The sequence below is a fragment of the Gallus gallus genome, chromosome 6 (assembly GCF_016699485.2).
Source record: "Gallus gallus isolate bGalGal1 chromosome 6, bGalGal1.mat.broiler.GRCg7b, whole genome shotgun sequence".
Taxonomy (NCBI): Eukaryota; Metazoa; Chordata; class Aves; order Galliformes; family Phasianidae; genus Gallus; species Gallus gallus.
In genome coordinates, this window is record NC_052537.1 from 11,401,568 (window position 1) to 11,419,479 (window position 17,912).

The window sequence follows — 17,912 nt, forward strand, 5'->3', positions numbered from 1 at the left end:
AGATGCTTATTTTTATAATAATGTTTCAAACATTTATCAATTTAGATGAACTGTGAAGACTGAAGTTAGGTAAGCTACCCTGATGACAGATGTTTCTGAAAAGAGTGCTTCAAATGCCATGCCTCTAGGCCTTAGGGAAACGTTTTTTTCTACTTTATACTTGCTTTTGGTCTTTACTGGTTATTGATACAAACTCGCTTCTAGCTGGCTGGCTGTTCACTTGCCTCAGCTCACACCCAAAACCACCACCTGTGAAAAACTTCTTCTACACAAGACTTGGTACAGTTTGAGGTTTTTTCTTTTGTAGAAGTATAGCTTGCAGATTGAAAATAACTGAACAAGTCTCAATAACTTGCAACTATGGCACCTTGATCCTCCTGGTAACTAGTAAATGAGGCGGTGCTGCTTCCTAAGGTGAAGTGAGCCAAAAGCCAAAGGTGACCATAGCACAGGCTGATCCTTGCCAACAGGGCGCAGTCCTGCAGCAGAACACACTGAGCTGGGTGCTGGGAACCAGCTCCATCAGTAGCCATAGCAGATGGGCCGAGCAAATCCAGGGTTCACTCACAGGGGCAAAGCAGGAGATAAGAACTGGAGGTAAGTCTGAAGTTCATCCAGCAGCAAGGATCTAAGAGGAAACAAGGCCAGAGCCAGAAAATGAAGCCAGCACAGTTATAGCATAAGCTCAAAGAAAAGGAAGAAGGGTTGGGCTCCAGGATTGGGGTGTGAGGTAGGGGCCATGGGTGTGGCTGGTCAGGTCCATTAAGATCTGTTGGTGTAATCAGGACCATAATAGTCTCTACCTGTGTCAGTGAGGTCTAAAGGAGCAGAAATATTTGACTATCTGGTCAAGGAGTTAGCAAATACACCAGTGCCAAGTTTCTCAAGCTGGGCTGGCAGCTGTCAGCCCATGTGTGGAGAGGAGGTGTGCACTTACTGTGCTCTGGAACCAATTAATAGGACTTACTACACAAGTGCAGTGGACTTAAAGCACCCATAAACATCAGGCTAGTGTGCAAAATGATAGCTGCTCTCTTCATAGACAGTGTTTACTGCCAGACTACATTTATTGGCCAGGCACAGCAATTATTCTGCTCTCATGCACTGGACTCATGCAAGGCCTTTGTCACAGTCCCTTACCACATCTTTATCTCTAGATTGGAGAGATATGGATTTGAGGGCTGGACTATTCAGTAGATAAAGAATTGGTTAGATAGTCATAGCCAAAGCATTGTTGCCAACAACTCCCTGTCCAAGTGGAAGCTAGTCAGAAGTCTGGGGTCCCCTAGGAGTCTGTCTTGGGACTGGTGCTCTTTAATATTGTTATCAAGAACACAAATAATGGAATTGAGTGCACCCTCAGCAAGTTTGCAGATGACACTAAGCTGAATAGTCCACTTGATGCCATAGAAAGGAGAGATGCCATCCACCAATAACTGGACAGGATTAATAATTAGGCCCACGTAGATCTAATGAGATTCAACAAAGTCAAGTGCAAAGTTTCACACCCGGGTCAAGGCAATTCCAGATGTATCTACAGACCAGGAAAACTCATTGAGAGGAGCCTTGCAGAGAAGAACTGTATGGCAAACAGGTATTGAACCAGAGAGATTATTGTGTTACAAAGGAGTAATGAACTAAAGAGCTTACCTGTGTTCTGAGCTCACAGAAGGGCTCTAAGAGGAGTGATCTCCAGATAGAAAACCTTTCTCTTTGGGAGTCAGCCCTTAAATGGGGTCTAGGAAGGGTGGAGCCAGGCTCCATCCCTTCTGGTCACTCAGGTGAAATTGCGTTCACCTGTGCCCCTGTGGCTGACTCAGCGCTCGCCTCAGGTGGTCAATCAGAGGTTCAGGCTGTGATTCAACAGTTCCCATATAAGGACTTGGGAATTCTGGGGGAAGGAAATCTGGATGTGAGCTGACAGTGTGTGCTGGAGCCCAGAAGGCCAACTGCATCCTGCATTAGAAAAAGGTAGCAGCTGGGTATAGGAGATAATTGTTCCCCTCTACTTTGCCTTTTGAGGCCCTGTGTTAAGTACTATGTCTGGGCCTGGGGTCCCCTGTAGAAAAGGAATGTAGAGCTTCTGGAGTGGGTCGAGAGGAAGACAACAAAGATGATTGGAGGGCTGGAGCACCTCTCCTATGAAAAAGACAGTTGGACTTGTTTAGCTTGGAGAGTAGACTATGGGGAGGCCTCATTGCAGCCTTCCAGTACTTGAAGGGAGCTTATAAACAAGGATAGTAACTGTTTGCACAGATGTGTGCACAAGGGGGAATGGCTTTAAAGTAAAAAAGGGGAAATTATGGTTAAATGTTAGGAAGAAATTCTTTACTCAGAGGGTAGTGAGGCACTGGAGCAGGCTGCCCAGACAAGTTGTGGATGTCCCATCCTTAGGGAGGGATCAAGGCTAGGTTGGATGGGGCCATGGGTAGTATGATCTAGTGGCTGACAACCCTGACCATAGGGGGATTGGAGTTTGATGATCTTTAAGGTCTCTTCTAATCTAAGCCATTCTATGATTATATTGCTCATGCACAGTTATGCAGTGACACAATGCCCAAGATTTCCTTAGGAAAGTGAAAATAGGGTCAAGCTACTGCCCCAGTGAGGGCATTCCATCTGGCTTACAGCCTACTCTCAAATTGCCATTTTGAAAGGAATGTGGCAAGCTTGGGCCATGGCTGGAAGGCTTGTTCACTATGCTGTGTGTCATCTGTCAGCTGCAGGGCAAGAATATCCAATCAAAAAAAAAAAATCTAGATTAGATTCAATGGATCTGAATAAACGTGAGGCAGGAGAGGAAATCATAGTCTTACAAAATAGTATTAACACTTAAACTATCTGTATTCAGCATGCTTCCAGACATTAACTTACTTCTAGTGCCTATCTTGCAGGTAGATACTATCTATAGAACTAGGGCCAAGAAAGACTAAACGAGAAAGACAGTGGCAAAACCGCAATTAGAATTCAAGAGTTTCTGCATTAAACACATGCTATTCAAGACTTCTCTTTCAGATACTGCCAACTGACAGTTCTGCAGGTGATTTATCTGTATTGCAGATACAAAGACATTAGAAGTGGTTGGCTTGTGCTCAGCTGGGCTTGCAAGCACAGCGCTATATCAGTGTAGCATACAGCTTCCAAGGACACGTCTGGTCTGCAAGCAGGTCAACTGCCTTCTTGCACCGCAAAGCCAATAAATATGAGAGAGGCTTTGCAAGGTAGATGCTTTAATCTTTGCTTTATAGTTGAACAAGGGACCGGTTCTTATGTCTCAGCGTAATGTTTCCATTGTAATCACTTGGCCCCAAAAGCCAACATAGACCTGGAAAGATCCAATCTTTCCCTTACAGAACAGCTTAGATGTCTTTGTGGTGTAATTCCTAGGGCTTTTGGTTTGTGAAAGGCTTAACTCAGGTTTGGCATCAGGCACATCTAGCCCTTTCTCAGCCCTATTTCTTGATTGATAGCAGATGGTCAGAGATCTGATCTGGATGACTCCACGGGAGTGATTTAGGGCCAACATCTCTGAAAAGTTCTGTTTTCATTGTCAGAGCACTAACAGGCCTTCATGGCCCTGTGTTGGGGTCTCTGCACATATGCTCTGACCATGGACACAGGACTATTTAAGCTCATACCTGGGAGGGCTGTGGAGCCTGTTGATTTGTGTTTTGCTGGCAGTCTTTTTAGGTTACTCTGGGCTATGTCCAGCATTCGCTTACATTATGTTATGTGTTGTTTTCCCATTGGGTCCCTAGTCCTGATTATAAACTGTAGGCTGACTTCTTGGTTCGGCCTCAGATCTGTCCCATCACCTGGAATTTCAGTGTCCATCAGGACTCCTGGATTTACCTGCTATCCTCAGACCTCTCCTGTTTCCTTTGTGTGGGCACAGCAGGACCAGGCACTGAGCAGTTTGGTCCTTGCCCTGCTGGTTGTGTGACTGTGCTTGGCTCCCTGCTCCTCAGGGAGTAACTGCCCTGTGTGGCCTCCTGATGCTCAGTGCAGACTTCCTGTGCTAAAGATGACACCAATGTGCAGATAATAAAGGTTTGTGCACTTTATTCTTTGATACTTCAATGTCTAGTTGTATCTGTTTTGCAGGTATCATTCTGATCTTCCTTTGGAAAGAAGCACAGATATGGTAGTCTTGTGTTAGGCTGAAAGTCTGCTTGTGACATTCAGCAGCATATCTCTGGAAGAAAGCTGTAGTAGATACAGGGCTACTACCTAAAGATACTCTTCTACCTTCCAGTAATGTATAGCTAAAACGGACCTCTTCCATTAAGTAGATTTTGATTCAACATTTTCCCATTACTGTTTCCTTATAAAGACTTTTTAGTATCTGTAATGTTGTATAACAGTGAGTTCTATGGTTTAACAGTGCACTCTATGAAAAAGTAGATGTCTTCTATTCTGATATTTGATACAGTGACTTGATATCTTGTGCTTTAGAGAAACAGTGATCATTCTGTTAACGCTTTCTATGCTGCTCTAGTTTATATAGCGTATTGTTTGACATTTAACCTCGGAGAGTTTCATTGTTCCTTGCACTTCTGGTGCCCTTATCACCCCTGTGCCTATTTAGGTTGTACTTTGCCCCCTTTAAAGTAGATGAGTAGATGAGAACTGCACAATATATTCAATAGCAATGTTCCCTCTTTTTTTTCTCTCCTCCTTTTTCTAATGATTCCTGACACTACTGAGCACACCAAAGAGTTTTACAGAGCTATCTGTAATGGAACCAGGATCTCTATTTTGAATGGAAGTGGTTAATTCAGAGGCCCTGGTTTCCATCTTTCCCCCATGTGCTTCACTTCGCATTTTAGCAAAAGAATTTCATCCACCATTCATGTTGCTCAGCCAGTGATTACCGTGAAATCATTCTGCAAACCTTTACGTTCAGCTTTTACTGTAGTAGACTGCATACCTTAGCACTGCTGGGTAGGATCGTCCCTTTCTACTGCTCACCTTCCAGCTTGTTAGCATTGAAAAAGACCACGAGCATCTATGTTTGCGTTGGTGAAAGTGAACAGATGATAGTTCTAGGTTTTTCTTTTTCCTAGATTTTAGCAGGGTTTTGAATAGAGCAGTGGCTGTACGTGTGAGGGTATATTTGCTGCTGTTATGGTTTATGTTCTAATCAAGCCTTTGTTGTCTTGCTGGTTGCTTTCCTCTGAGCTACTAATTTCTCATTGTTTTGTTCAAGCCCACAACTTGCAGTGTGTTCCCACCTCCCCAAGAGCCACGCTCTGTGCTTATGTGAGGTTTTACCATCAAGTTCCAGTTCTCTTCCACTTACGCCGTGTGCAGCACTTGGACTTAAATCGTGTGTTTTCTTACAAAAAGAGGTTGTTACCTCTTCTTTTTAGCAAGGCAGGCCTTCAGCATGACAAAGCCCTCGATATCCAGCACTGCACTCGGGTCATCTCTGGTTACAGCCAGAACAGAGAACCCCTGCACACCGTTTAAGTTAGCAGAGAGAGAAGGCTGACCAGGCGAATGCTTGAAATTCAGGTGTATGTGGGTTCACTTCATGATATCTGAAGTGTCTGCGAGCTTGGCTAAGATTCCCAAATTGTATTCCTTTTCGACTGTAAGGGAAAAAAAGGGGAAGAGAGCAGAGGATGAAGTGAGACCGGTGATGGGTACCCCTGGCACTGAGCCACTGCCCACAGGAGCTGGCGGTGACAATAAGCTGCGTGCGTCTGTGCCACTGCCTCTTCTTTCTCGTGTGCGAATGAAAATAGCGAATGAAAATAGCAAACGAAACGCGGGCGTTCGGAACGTCCTTGTGGGAACGGAGAGGGGCAGTGCTGCTGCTCTCCTGCGCGGCGGAAAAGCCTCCCTGCAGACTCGCATCTGAATGGCTTGCTTTGCATTTTAAGTGCTTTATAGTAAGCAGCAAGGGATTTCATAATGACACTTAAAAACCCCGTGCTGCTAGGGTGTATTGTTTCATAGATCCATTTGCAACATCTGTTCTCTGAAGGGACATCTGAGGGGACAGCGGATTGGCGGCTGCTTTGCGCCCTGACAAAAGGCTGCCGTGATAACGACTGGGGAGGAGGACGAGTGGTCCAGCCTTGATATTAAAGCGTACTGCTCACCCCTTCCCCCGGGAAAGGAGCAGCAAAAACCATGGGTGGCTTTTAATGGAAGGGGTGGAGGTGGGGAGAGCAGGGCACGGTTTCCCCTGGCAGAAGACCGGGGCGGCCCAGCCGCGCTTCCCGCTGTTCGGTGCGCTGCCGCGGGGCCCTTCGGCCGCGAGCGGAGGACGGAGCGAAGCTCCCTCATCCAGCCGAAACAACAGCAAAAAAATGGTGATTTCAGTGTCACCTCCTCAGCTGGAGACCTCCAGGCGGAACGGACCACCCGCCTCCCTTCCACTCCGCTTCCTCTCCAGCACTCCTGGGGCGGCGAGAGCGCAGGAGGCGCTCCCCCGGCCCCGAGCCCGCCCCGGGGTGCGCGGCGGTGCCGCCTGCTGCCCGCTGCCCGGGGGCGGGCGGGGAATCCCGCTCCTGCCGCGGGGATCCAGGGCGCGTTTTGCCGCCTGCCGGGAGGGCTCGGTGCGGCGAGCGCCCCGCCGAGCCGCCCCCTCCCCGCTCCCTCCCGGAGGGTCCGGCCAGGGGCGACGCCGAGAGCACGTTTCGCGGCCCGGCGCCACCGAGGCTCCGTCTGCCGCGCTGGGCTCACCGCGCCATGGGGACAGGCAGCGAGGCGTGAGCATGACCCGCGCCGAGCCCAGCCCAGCCATGCCCGCGTCGCCCCTTCCTGTTAGCCGCGGTACGTACGTGGGACGGCGCGTTGCTTTCTCCTTCCCGTCCCCCCCTCCCCGCACTTTTTATTCTTTACCCCGCTCCCCTCTCGCCCGGCCCGGTGCGGAACCGAGGCGGGGAGGGGAGGCCGCTGCCGGCCCGGGGAGAGGACGGGTCCGGTCTGCGCCGGAGCCTTCCTGAAAGCGGAGGGACGAAGGGGCGAGCGGGGCACCCAGCCCGGAGAGCTGGGACCCGCAGCCGCTCCCGCAAAACGGCAGGGGAGCGGGGCACGCGCTGCCTTCTCCTCCGAGGGTGCCGCATCCCCTCGGCGAGCCCCGGGCTGCGGCGGGAGCGGCCCCAGCCTCGGCCCCTTTGTCTGCCCCCTGCAGCCCCGCTGCGGGCCGTGGGGCCACGAGGAGCCTCAACGGGCCTGCCCCTGCCCTGCCCGGCCTCTGCCTGCTGCCGCAGCGGGCGGCGGTGTCCGCGCACAGCCACGCGTGGCCGGGGCGGTGCAGCCTCGGGGTCCGGCCGGAGCCCTTCTTGCAGCAGCTGAGGAAACGTGTGCTTGCAGAGCTGGGTAGCGAGAGCGTGACCGAGCAGGCTTACGGGGCAAAGGTGTCTCTTTAAATTTTAAAGGAGGAACCTGTGAAAATAATTTTAAAAATAATCCGAGCAGTGGCTCTTCCTTGCTGTGCTCGGTGCTCTTTTTAAGGCACTTTTGTGGAGAGGCAGAGATCTCTTCCACGCAGCAATCACCTTGTTTTCATTAATGTCAGTCAACGCAAATTAAGCGTGGAGATGGAATCCAGAAAGCGTGGCGTTGGCTATGGGGCCGGGCGGCAGCCCGGTGCCCGGCTGGGAGAAGGCGAGGCGCTGCCCCCGAGCGGTGCTCCCTCCGGCAGCGCAGGGGTGGGAGCCGGGCGGCTGCAGGCAGGAGGGGGCCCGGGGACAGCGGGCAGGGCCGGGCTGCGCGCAGCAGGTAACTGGGGAGGAATTCGAGGCGAGCACCGAGGAGCTCGCTGATATCAGGGACTTCTGTAGAAACTTCGCTGGGTAATAATTCCCAATCCCAATCACGTATTTTATCGTGGCTGTCGTGCTATCCGTGGTTGCTGAAGCCAGTCTAAGCATTTCCATCCTATCTTCGGTTACTTACATTTCGAAACATCTTTCAGGCTGAAAATTTCCAGGCTTAATCTTTGCCTGAAGGTTCTCTCCTCCACCTCCCCCTTCTTTTAATTGAGTTTGAGATAAGGTGATCCAGTTAGGGTTGTTTTTAAAGGTAAAACCTTCAAGGAAGGGAGTTGGATATTGTCAGAAAGGAAGGCACTATTTAAAGCATCAGAAAAGTATATGGAAGGGGGGAATATGATTAGCTTAGGGGTTTTCACTTGCTATTTTTATTAGTAAGTACTTGGAGCTGTGTGGTGGAAGGGTTTTGATTTGATGAGCCTCGAGAACTTAAATCTTGTTACTTTTTTGCGTTTCTCCCCATTAAGGTCAGTGTTGGGCTGTGCAGAACAGGTTAAAGCGGAGGCACGCTCTTGCCAGGCTCGAAGGGGTGATGCTTGCACATGTGGCGCGAGCCTTCACAATGGGTTTCTGCTGCCAGTAGTTTGCTTGAGGTTTAATCTGGTTTTGTGGTTTAAGCATGCATGGTTCCTTGCAACTTTTTTTTTTTTTTTGATTGTTCTAATAGAGCTTTCCCTAAACTAGGAAGGCTTTTTTTTCTTGTTTTTTTCTTTTCTTTTTTTCTTTTTTCTTGTCTTTTCTTTCTTTCTTTTTCTTTCTTTGTGGTGTTTTCCCCTGTTTCACTGACTGGGCAGGTTTCAGGAGTTTATACTGAAGTCATTATGCTGCAATATTCTAAAATATTCCAAACTTCTTGCTGAGTTCAGTGAGCCAGAGTGCATGCTTCACAGCAGCCCTCTGCTCCCCCTGCAGTGGGGGAAGTAGGACTTGGGGGCAGTCACCTACTGCCCCCAGAGCAGAGGTGGGTTTCTGAGGCCAGGAGGGACAAAAAGTAGAATGAAGCAAAGGCCTTAGTGCATGGCCTGCTGAACATGTGAAGGAAAAGGGTTTTGTTTTCAAGATGCATCCTGCAGTGCCTGTGCCAGGTTTGCAGTTAAACTGCTGGAAGGTGTTGCCTTAAGTTAGAGTTTTATGTACGTGGATAAAGTATGTCCATTTCGCTCAAGAGTGGCAATGAACCTGGAAAGCAAGGTGTAAGGTGTATGCATAGTAAAACAAAGCAGCTCCTGAAGGGTGTGCGAGGCTGCAGCCCTGTTTGAAGCAGTGCTTCTGCAGAAGGAGAGCTCCGAGAGGCTGCGTGGCGGTGAGCAGCCGGCAGTGGGCTGCACTGCCAAGGGAGAGCCTCTGCGAGAGCGTGCGTGAAATAGTTCCTGGTCCTGAGTTTCATTTTTATTTCTTAACCAAAACCAAATGGATACTCAAGGATTAAAGAAGGGGGAGGGAAAATTAAAGCTAATTCCCTCTTCTTAACCCATTTCCCTTCTTTTCATATACAAACTGTTGTACTGAACAGTCAGTAGATGCAGAGAATGGAGCAAGATTGAAAAGCGGGCTGACTTTAGTACAGCTGGGAAGAACATCCAGATGATAGGACACAGTTCCAAGAGGGCTGAAAGAAGATTTTGTGCATTGCATAGGGTCAGCTTTTCTAGTTTCTGTCTTCCAGTGTCTGTTGTGTCTTCCTTTTAGAACACTTGCTGCTGGTAATGAGATGCTTCTCCATTCGAAACTGTAGATAAGAGGTTGTATGACAACTTCTAAGTCAAAGGTGACCCCTATTGCTTGGGACCTGTGTACTGTTATTTAAAATGGCTTTTATGAAAGTTTCTAGGTCTTGTTCCCCCGCCAGGCTAATCTCAAGTGACTTTTAAAAAGACATTTAAACACTGAAACAAAGTGCATTAAATTGGTTCATTCTGGCTGTAGTGAAACCAGGCTCAGCTAGTCCTAGCTGTGTGATTTTTCCCATGTAGATGTGTTTTTTTTAAGGGTCACTTACTTTCTTTTATGGTGTCAGATAAAGGCTGCCACCATTTTATGAAAACGCACCTTTTAAGTTTTCCACCCAGTAATGAAACAGAATCTTAATGAGTGCCACTTTGAAAAGGAAAAATCCTTTCTTGTCGTTATTCTGTGCAAAGAAAATGAAAGTAAGAGAAGCATTTTAAAAAATATATTTTTATTGTTTTTCCTGGAGGTATTCCATAGGGTTAAATCCCCCCATTGCCTTGTAGGCAAGATTCTCATTGTAATTGTCTGGAATTTTGACCTGGCTGGGGCTAAAAGATTTAGCCCTTGATTAGCTTTTTAGCAGTATTTGCTGAGGATTATAGCAGGGGGATTGCTCCAGATTTATTACCGAGAGCAAAACTTAAGATCCTGGCCTTACAGCCAGCTTTTGGTTTTGCACATGAATTAGAAGAGAAGTCAACTCAAGTCAAGCTTCAGGATGCACTGTTACTGTCTGGGACAGTTCCCTGCAAACCCTCCTCTACTTATTACCCACGTTACTTTATAGGGACGCCTCATGGAGGGACTGGGGGGGAGGGGTCCCATCTGACTTGGAATTCAGGAGAGACCACTGAAGTCAGTTTTTCTCTCCAGGATGATGGAAACTGACAAGTTATTGCATTAACCCGTTAGATATGTATTCGATAATCCTGGAAGTTGACATAAGTGTTTTGGTTTTGGTAATAGGATTTCTTGCTTTGAGATGTGACATAGTGTAGCTATTAGTTGTCCTTAAGAAGTGACATGAGGCAATTTGCAACTGCTGCAGGCATCAACAGGATGTCATTGCCAGCCCTTTACATGGAAAAGGGAGGGTAAAATATTCCGTAGCGCTACAGCAAACAAATCTCGAATACTGAGCTTGTAGCTACCTAATATTTTGATCCTAGAGGTGGCAAAGTAAACATAACAGCAGCAACATACATTTCATTTTACTAGAAGCTTTGTTTCTTCTTCTTCTTTTTTAAAATCTACCAATTGTGGTTATTGTGGCAGAGCAGTACTCATCAGGAGTATGGGGGTTTCCTAACAGGAAGCAAAGCCCTGGTGCTGACAGGCATTTCTCCCAGGAGGCTGCAGTCACCTTGGAGGTCAGGTGCTCTGTTCCAGATGGGTAAAACTGGAGTTCCGTATTAAAAGAAAAGAAAAAAAGATATATGTCCTTTAGAGAGCTACTGCCCAGATCTCTTCTAAAGAAAGAATTCTTTCCAGCAACAAAATTGAAGCAAAATGGATAAAGCCGCTACTGTTTTCCATATGTCCCCACACTGTCTCTGACGAATGCTAACAGCCTTTTCCATCACAGTACTACCACAGTATTATATATTCCTTCCAGACAGGTGTGGAGGTTTTTTATTTCTTTGTTTGTTTTGTTGTTGTTTTGCTTTTGTTGAAAACAAAGCAGGATGATCTTGCTTCTTCAGTCTTGAAGCGCCTGTGTTGAAATCTTTAAATGCAGGTAAAGACTTATCACATAATCACGATTTTAAAGAAAAGTTTTACAAGGTTGTTATAAATGAAGCTTCTGATTGGTAATTCTGCAAATAATGCTTCCCAAACTTCTACAACAGCAGTGCCAAATGTTTATGTAGAAGAATAGCATGAGCAAAGCATTAAGCGCATCCAGTATCTTCAAAACTCCAGTCACTGTTTCCATTCTTGGCCTCCTGTTTTCTCTCACCCTTCTGCTTCTGTTTCAGAGCTGATAAGGAGAAAAGGCTTTATCTTCTCTCTTCTGCTCCCCTCCTGATTCACACATTTCCATGTTGCCTAGCCCTTATTTGCTTGCTTTCTTCCTTGCTCTCCTGGCTATAGTCTCTGAAAGTGGCTTGCATTTCCTCTCCTACCACTGTTATGTAGCACCAGTCACTAATGGCTACCAATGGGCTGTCTGCTGCTATTTTGCAGCTGGCTTTGCAGCCCTCCAGGCTGTCCTTTGGAGCCTGGTTTCATCAAAACCACAAGAAAATGGGCAGCCCTTTGCAGACTGCCGGCAACTGTTTCATGGACCTGTTAACGTGCTACTGATGCCTCTTTGATGCTCAGTTTCTGGAGTCACTGGTAATGGCCATATCCCTTTTCCTCCATGCTATTCCAGAAAAGAGTAAGGGAAGGAAAGCACACAAATTACTTTAACTTTGGGTTTGTATTTTGTGTATTTCAGTGTCCAACCCAACTTCTGTGGAGCACTTCAGTGGGAGCTGTTCAGGTCTTTTAGAAATGGCCTTTGAAACATTACCTGCGACTTTGGATGGCTGTACACGTGTATTTAGTCTCTCTGGGTCAGGTCTTCTGCAATGCCGTTAGCTTGTTTGATGTGAGTGGTTAGCTTTGTTTTCTGATGTGATCTTAGAAATGCATTGAGCCTTATGCTGCACTGCAGTGCTGACTCCAAAATGATGTTTGAGTGCATGGAAGAAGAGCTGTCTCAATAATGTTAGTTTGGTATGCTTCTGTAAGATGCAGATGAGATACAGAATGATCACAGCATGTTTACATAGACACATGATATATGTGATTTATATTTTGTAGTACACAGGATCATTCAGCTTACTGCTGAACAGATGAGCTGGGCTTCAAGAAGCTTTAAATAAGCTGCCCAGAAGAGAGTGGGGAGTTACTGTTAGGTTTTTCAAGTGTTGTGACTGTGCAGCCTGTTGATGGCTGTGACAGAGTTAGAGATGAGTTTGCTGCCAGCATGCTGGCTAGGAGCCCTGGGAGCTGGTAGTCCTGTGCAGCAGCCATGCATGGCAGATATACTACACCCTTTGTGCTTAGATAGGTTCTTGTGGTCTGGGGATGTGTTCTTGCAGAGCCTGCCCTTTGCAAGCCCCATGCCATTGTTTGCCTGACACAAGTTGAACTTGGGCACTGTGGTAGTGTTATAAGTTTCTGAGGTGCTAGGTAGGCTGGGCTGCATCAGCAGGGCTCTGCCCTCCTTCAGCAGAGCTCAGACTGGGCTGTGGGTAAGCCCAGCCTTGGTGACATCACCCTGCTGGCTTCAGCATGGAGTTGAGGCCATGTGGAAAAGAGTGCTCTGTCTCTTGCCTTTTAAAGTGGTGGGGTTTGGACCCAGCAGCAGCATTTTTCCTTTTTCTTCTTCCTTTAGGAGCTCTTTTTTACTTCCTTTAGAGGTAAACTATGTATTTAACAGAATTTCTTTATATTAAAAAACAAACAAACAAAGAAAGAAAAGCAACCCACCTTTCAGAAAATTGCTCTAGAGCCAGAAGAGTTTATTGTATCCTCTGAGATGCACAGGTTGCGTTTGGGTGTTTGGAGGCTTTTTCATCACAGTCATATTTGAAGACAAAAGCTTAGGATAAATATTATGGTGTTTTGTTGATGGCAAATATGGTAGTAGTCATGATCATGAAGCAGAGGCGATTTCTTGCACAATACATTTGATATTGCTGGAAAGGACTAAGGCTTGTAACCTCGTATAGCGTGCTTGTACATGATCCCAGGAGATAATACTTGGAAAGGCAATTCTTCCCTGATCCAGTTATCCCCATGAGTACAAGTTAAATGTCTTTAGAGAGGTATAGTTATTTCCGCAATGTTAACCTGGGTATGTACCAGGATGGGCAGCCTATGGATGAGGTGGCCTTGTGATGGTGTATGGGTGCCTGTAACACCAGCTAAACTCAGCTTGGTTGTTGTTGTTGTTGTTTTCCCAAATGACCATACAGTAGTAGCTTTATGCTCCACAGCATATCTGAAGATGTAAATTTTAGCTGTCCTTACCCAAGGGGGAGGGGTGGTTAACAAACCACCAATAAGATTGAGAATGTTCAGACATCTCAAAATTGATGTCAGATGGTAAATATGAATTGCTGCATGATCACTTGAACTCTGTTCGCTTCTTCATAAGTTTTCTGGGCATTTAGGCAAGCTTTCAATTTTGCAGTCCATTAATACTATCACAGCTTTTTGTGCTGATTTAGCCTAATGTCTGATAGTGGTGTTTCAAGTTCTACCTGTGTACTTTTAAACAATCAGCTTCATGTACATGCTTTCTTCATTAATTATATTTATATTAATGTTATTTTATCTTTTTCTGTTTCAGAGTTGACTCTGTATCGCTACAGAGAGCCACAATGGGAGTGTACAGTTTTCTGTTGAAAAATTCTCTCAAGAGCTCATGATTTTTTTCCATCTCTCCTCGTAACATTTCTACTACTCCGCAGACATGGCTCACCACGCAAGGCCTTCCAGATTAGCAAAAAAGGAAGAGATAGGCAAAAGAAAAACTAACCAGGGTAAAAAGAAATCTAGCCAAGTGAGAAAGAAAACCACAAAGACTTCCACAAAAGCTGTTAGTTCTGGAAAAGGCAAAAAGCCGGCACAAGAAAAAGATGTTAAGAAAAAGCAGCAAGAAAAGAAACCAATCATGAGCTCTTCAGGTAGATTTCTCAGGAGCAGTGTCACCAGAACCTTGTCTGGAACACCTTGGGTGAGTTTGGAGAAAGCTGACAATATCCTCTTTCATAGCCAGGAAGCTTTCAACATCAATGGTTTTACAATGTCTCTGCGTAACCGATCATTCTCCCGTAGATTTTCTCAAGCTCCAACAATTGCAAAACCCAGAAAAACTGCAGCACAAAAAAAGCTAGAAACAAAGGAAAAACATGAACAAGCTCTGGCAGTAGTAGAAGAAAAAAATGTTGAAGCATCTGAAAAAGTGTTGGAACAGAATTTAGCACAAGATGAATTAGCTTCTCTGCCTGTAGAGGATATTCCATGCAGTGTAGCTGAAGAGCCTGCTGCCACATGTGCTGGTCAAGAAGAGGAGGGAGAAATACCTGAAACGAAGAGCTCTGTTCCAAGCACCCAAGTAGCTGATGACAATACAGCAGTGTCAGAGGTGGAGTATGAGCACGAAGACCTGCCCTGTGAGCCAACACTCGTTGATCTCAATGCAAGTAGTGCAGCTGAAGCATTTGTTGAAGATGCTGCATTGGTGCTTCCGTCTTCTGATTCCATAACCACCTCTGAATCAACCTCGAAGGTGTGTATAGAGACTCCCTTTGACTTGGTGCCTAACAGTAAAGAATCTGACTCTGGTTCTATTGATACCTCAGACCCCAGTTCAGCCGTGCTGTTAGAAGAGTTGGTCCCACTTGCTGAATCCCACACTGAAGCAGAGTCAGACCTGGTGCTAGCTAGTGAAGAACACAACTCGAATTCCGCACCCACAGTTACCTCTGAATTAAATTCACAAGAATGTTTAGAAGATTTGAGTTCATTTGCAGAGTCCTGCTTAAAAGGAGATGGGGATTTGGAGTCTGAGAATGTACACCTTGGTTCACATTCCAACTCTGAAGCTGCCACTGGATCAAATTCACTTTTACATTTTGAAAGTGTAAGCTCCCTTGTGGAATCCAACATGAAACTCGTGGATTTTGTGCCCGTTCACAAAGAGCTTGACTCATGTTCAGACTTGAGCCGTACAGTAGAGAATACAGAATCAGACTCAAAAAATATATTTACAGCAAGCGAACCAGTTTCTGATACCTCTTTAACCAATATTGAAGTGGAGGATATTGAACAGCTTGTTAAATGTATTGATGCAGAGACATTAATTTTGAATTCAGGTTATGTCCCTGCTTTATCATCAGATATAGAAAAAAGAGCAGTCGATAATATCTCCAGTGAGAGCTCCAGAGAATTCTCTGAAGGTTTTGTTTCAGAGTTGCCTTCAAGCACGGAAATCTCTGTTCTTGCCTTAGAAAAAGCCATAAATGCAGATTTGCCAGCTGACTTGAGACTGCAGCAGAATGATTATTCATCACAGCTGGAAAGTGTTGGAATAAGCTTGAATTTGGTTCAGGACAACGTGAGCAACAGCACTCAAACAGTTGAGGCTTCAGGTCCATCCTCTCTTACAAATCCAGCTGGTGGTTACCCTCCTGCATATTCATCTGTGCTCCCTATGTTAGAGAAAAAGAAACGAAGGCGTTGTGGAGTCTGTGAGCCCTGTCTGCGGAAAACAAATTGTGAAGAATGCAGCTGTTGCAGGAAGCGCAAAACCAGTCACCGGATATGTAAAAAGAGAAAATGTGAAGAACTGAAGAAGCCACCACCACCAATCACACTACCTTTTGAGGTAAGCCAGAAAAGTCTCAAATTAAGTCACAGTTTTGAGGATTGAGGTACATCTGGAAACGTTGCAGAGGGGGATTTAGAGAACTTGGGGTTTCTGTTGGAGCTAGCAAGTTACATTGTGACTTTCTCTTGCTATCCAAAGGAGCATAGATTAAAGTGAGCTGGAGTTACTCTTGTTCCTGAGGTGTTGATGCAAAAAAATGAGGGGCAAGCATGGCTCTAACTCTGTGTTCCAAATACCGGCATATTGGTTAAAGCAATTGAGGGCATGAAGAGGTGAGAAAGATTTAAGTGCAAAATGTGAGGAGTGGGGAAGTGAGAATAGTCTTAGGATACCCTCAGTTCTTAGGGAAAGGGCCTGTGTTTCAAAATAGCTAAGAAAAAGAAGGTAAAAGGTAAAAGAAGGAAGGCTGCGTGCTCTTCAGAGTTAAAGTGATTTGCTTGTGATTACACATTTGGTGGAAACAAATCAATACACTTCAGGATAGGATTGTAGCTGCCTTTTTCCCCTTTCACATCTCTCTGCCTTTCTAATTGTCTGTTCTTCTGTTTCTTTCATTTCATTTCCCCTGCCTCTCTTACTTTGTATATCTTACCACATCTCCCCCACATATTCTCTTTCTGTTTCTTACTCATTCTTCTGTTCCATCAGCGTTTTATAACCCAGGTCATTACTTTTGGACCAAAGAGGAGGGGAAAAGACATTCTGTATGCCCCTGTGATAACAGCCCTGACCTTCTGAGACATTTCAGTTCAAGATCAGGCTTTAAATCAGGTAAGTAGGGAATTGAACACAGATTTCCCACATCCCAGCTGAATTCCCTGACCTCTGAGCTGCAGTTAGCCTCTGCCTGCTCCTGAAAGTTCATATGGTTGAATAGAGACTGAGCCATGGAGAGGGAGGTGCTGCCTCTGTTGTTAAGTTGCTGGGACGTTTGCCTTGGGATGTGGGAAACTCATGTTCAAGTCTCTGCAGCAGCGTGCGCTCTGTGCTCTCTGAGCAGTTCATGCTGCAGGGAATGCACCTGCAAAACATTTCTGAACAGCAGCTTCATTAAAACAGCGTGTTCTTACAGCAGGTAGAAATCCCAGTTTGCTGCGGAGCTCTCAGGAGACCTCCTGTTTCCAGCCCTCTGTCCAGTACTTGCTGAGGTGTGCAGATGTGCCTGTTCTGTTTTCACAGTATGCAGGCAAAGAGAAGAGTCCCATAGCAGTAAGGGGTTATGATATGCGTATACACTTTGTGCAGGAAGTGTATTTTAAATTAAAATGCTTAGGGAAGTAGGTTTAAACAGGTGGTCTTAGAGTTCATTAAAAGCCCTTTATGTCTCAACTGCTTATAGAGAGCAAAGTGAGGGAAGGGGCAACTAACATGTGACTTGAAGATGTACAGTGAAGCAGTAAAGGTGACAGGGGCTGATGCTGACTTCTTGCAGCAAGAGAGTAGCAACACTAAACCCCTCTGTGTGTTTAGCCACTGGAGCTAAAGAAGCTTGTGGAAGAGAATTGATGGAACTGAGGTAGGAAGTGATTGAAAAGCCATGATTTAGAAAAGGTTTTGGCAGGGTCAGTGAAAGGAAGCACTCCAGCTTTTCTGTCAACCTTTGTTTTCCAGGCTAAACGTACTTCTTTTATTGTTGCTCAGCCTGACCTTCTCCTTGCAGATTTGCTTCGCCCTTCACCTCTTTCCTCTTTAGGCACTCCTTTTTTTTCTTTACGAGGAATTTCTTGTTTATATTCCTGTGGCAGCTTATTTCTTGTGTGCTTTTGTTTTATTAAATTGGTCACGTTTTGTTCAATGCATTTAGAGCTGCACCAGAGGCCTCTTTCATTTCTCGTTAAATTTTGTATGAACTTTGAATACTACATAGAGGAAATGAAGTATTCCTGACATTTAACAACATGTCAGGTATTTTCTCATAAAACTGTGTTTGAATGAAACCTGGTGCCTGCTCAGATGTTCCTAGGAGCAAGTCTGGTCTCTCGTATTCTATAGAAGCACTG

At 45.8% G+C, this 17,912-nt stretch overlaps 1 protein-coding gene across 7 annotated transcripts in view; it reads left to right on the plus strand.

The window, feature by feature from the left end:
• The window catches only part of TET1 (tet methylcytosine dioxygenase 1), a 100,939-nt gene that overhangs the window by 20,513 nt on the left and 62,514 nt on the right, over nucleotides 1–17,912 (plus strand). For 4 of the 7 annotated variants that reach the window (XM_040703169.2, XM_040703172.2, XM_040703174.2 and 1 more), the window contains exon 5: nucleotides 13,870–15,909. In XM_040703169.2, the coding sequence (XP_040559103.1) occupies nucleotides 13,993–15,909 (1,917 nt within the window). In that variant the 5' untranslated portion in view covers nucleotides 13,870–13,992. Of the gene's footprint in view, nucleotides 1–6,558; nucleotides 6,787–7,212; nucleotides 12,118–13,869; nucleotides 15,910–17,912 lie in introns of those variants that run through there. The other 3 variants (XM_040703170.2, XM_040703173.2, XM_040703171.2) reach the window with 2 other exon arrangements.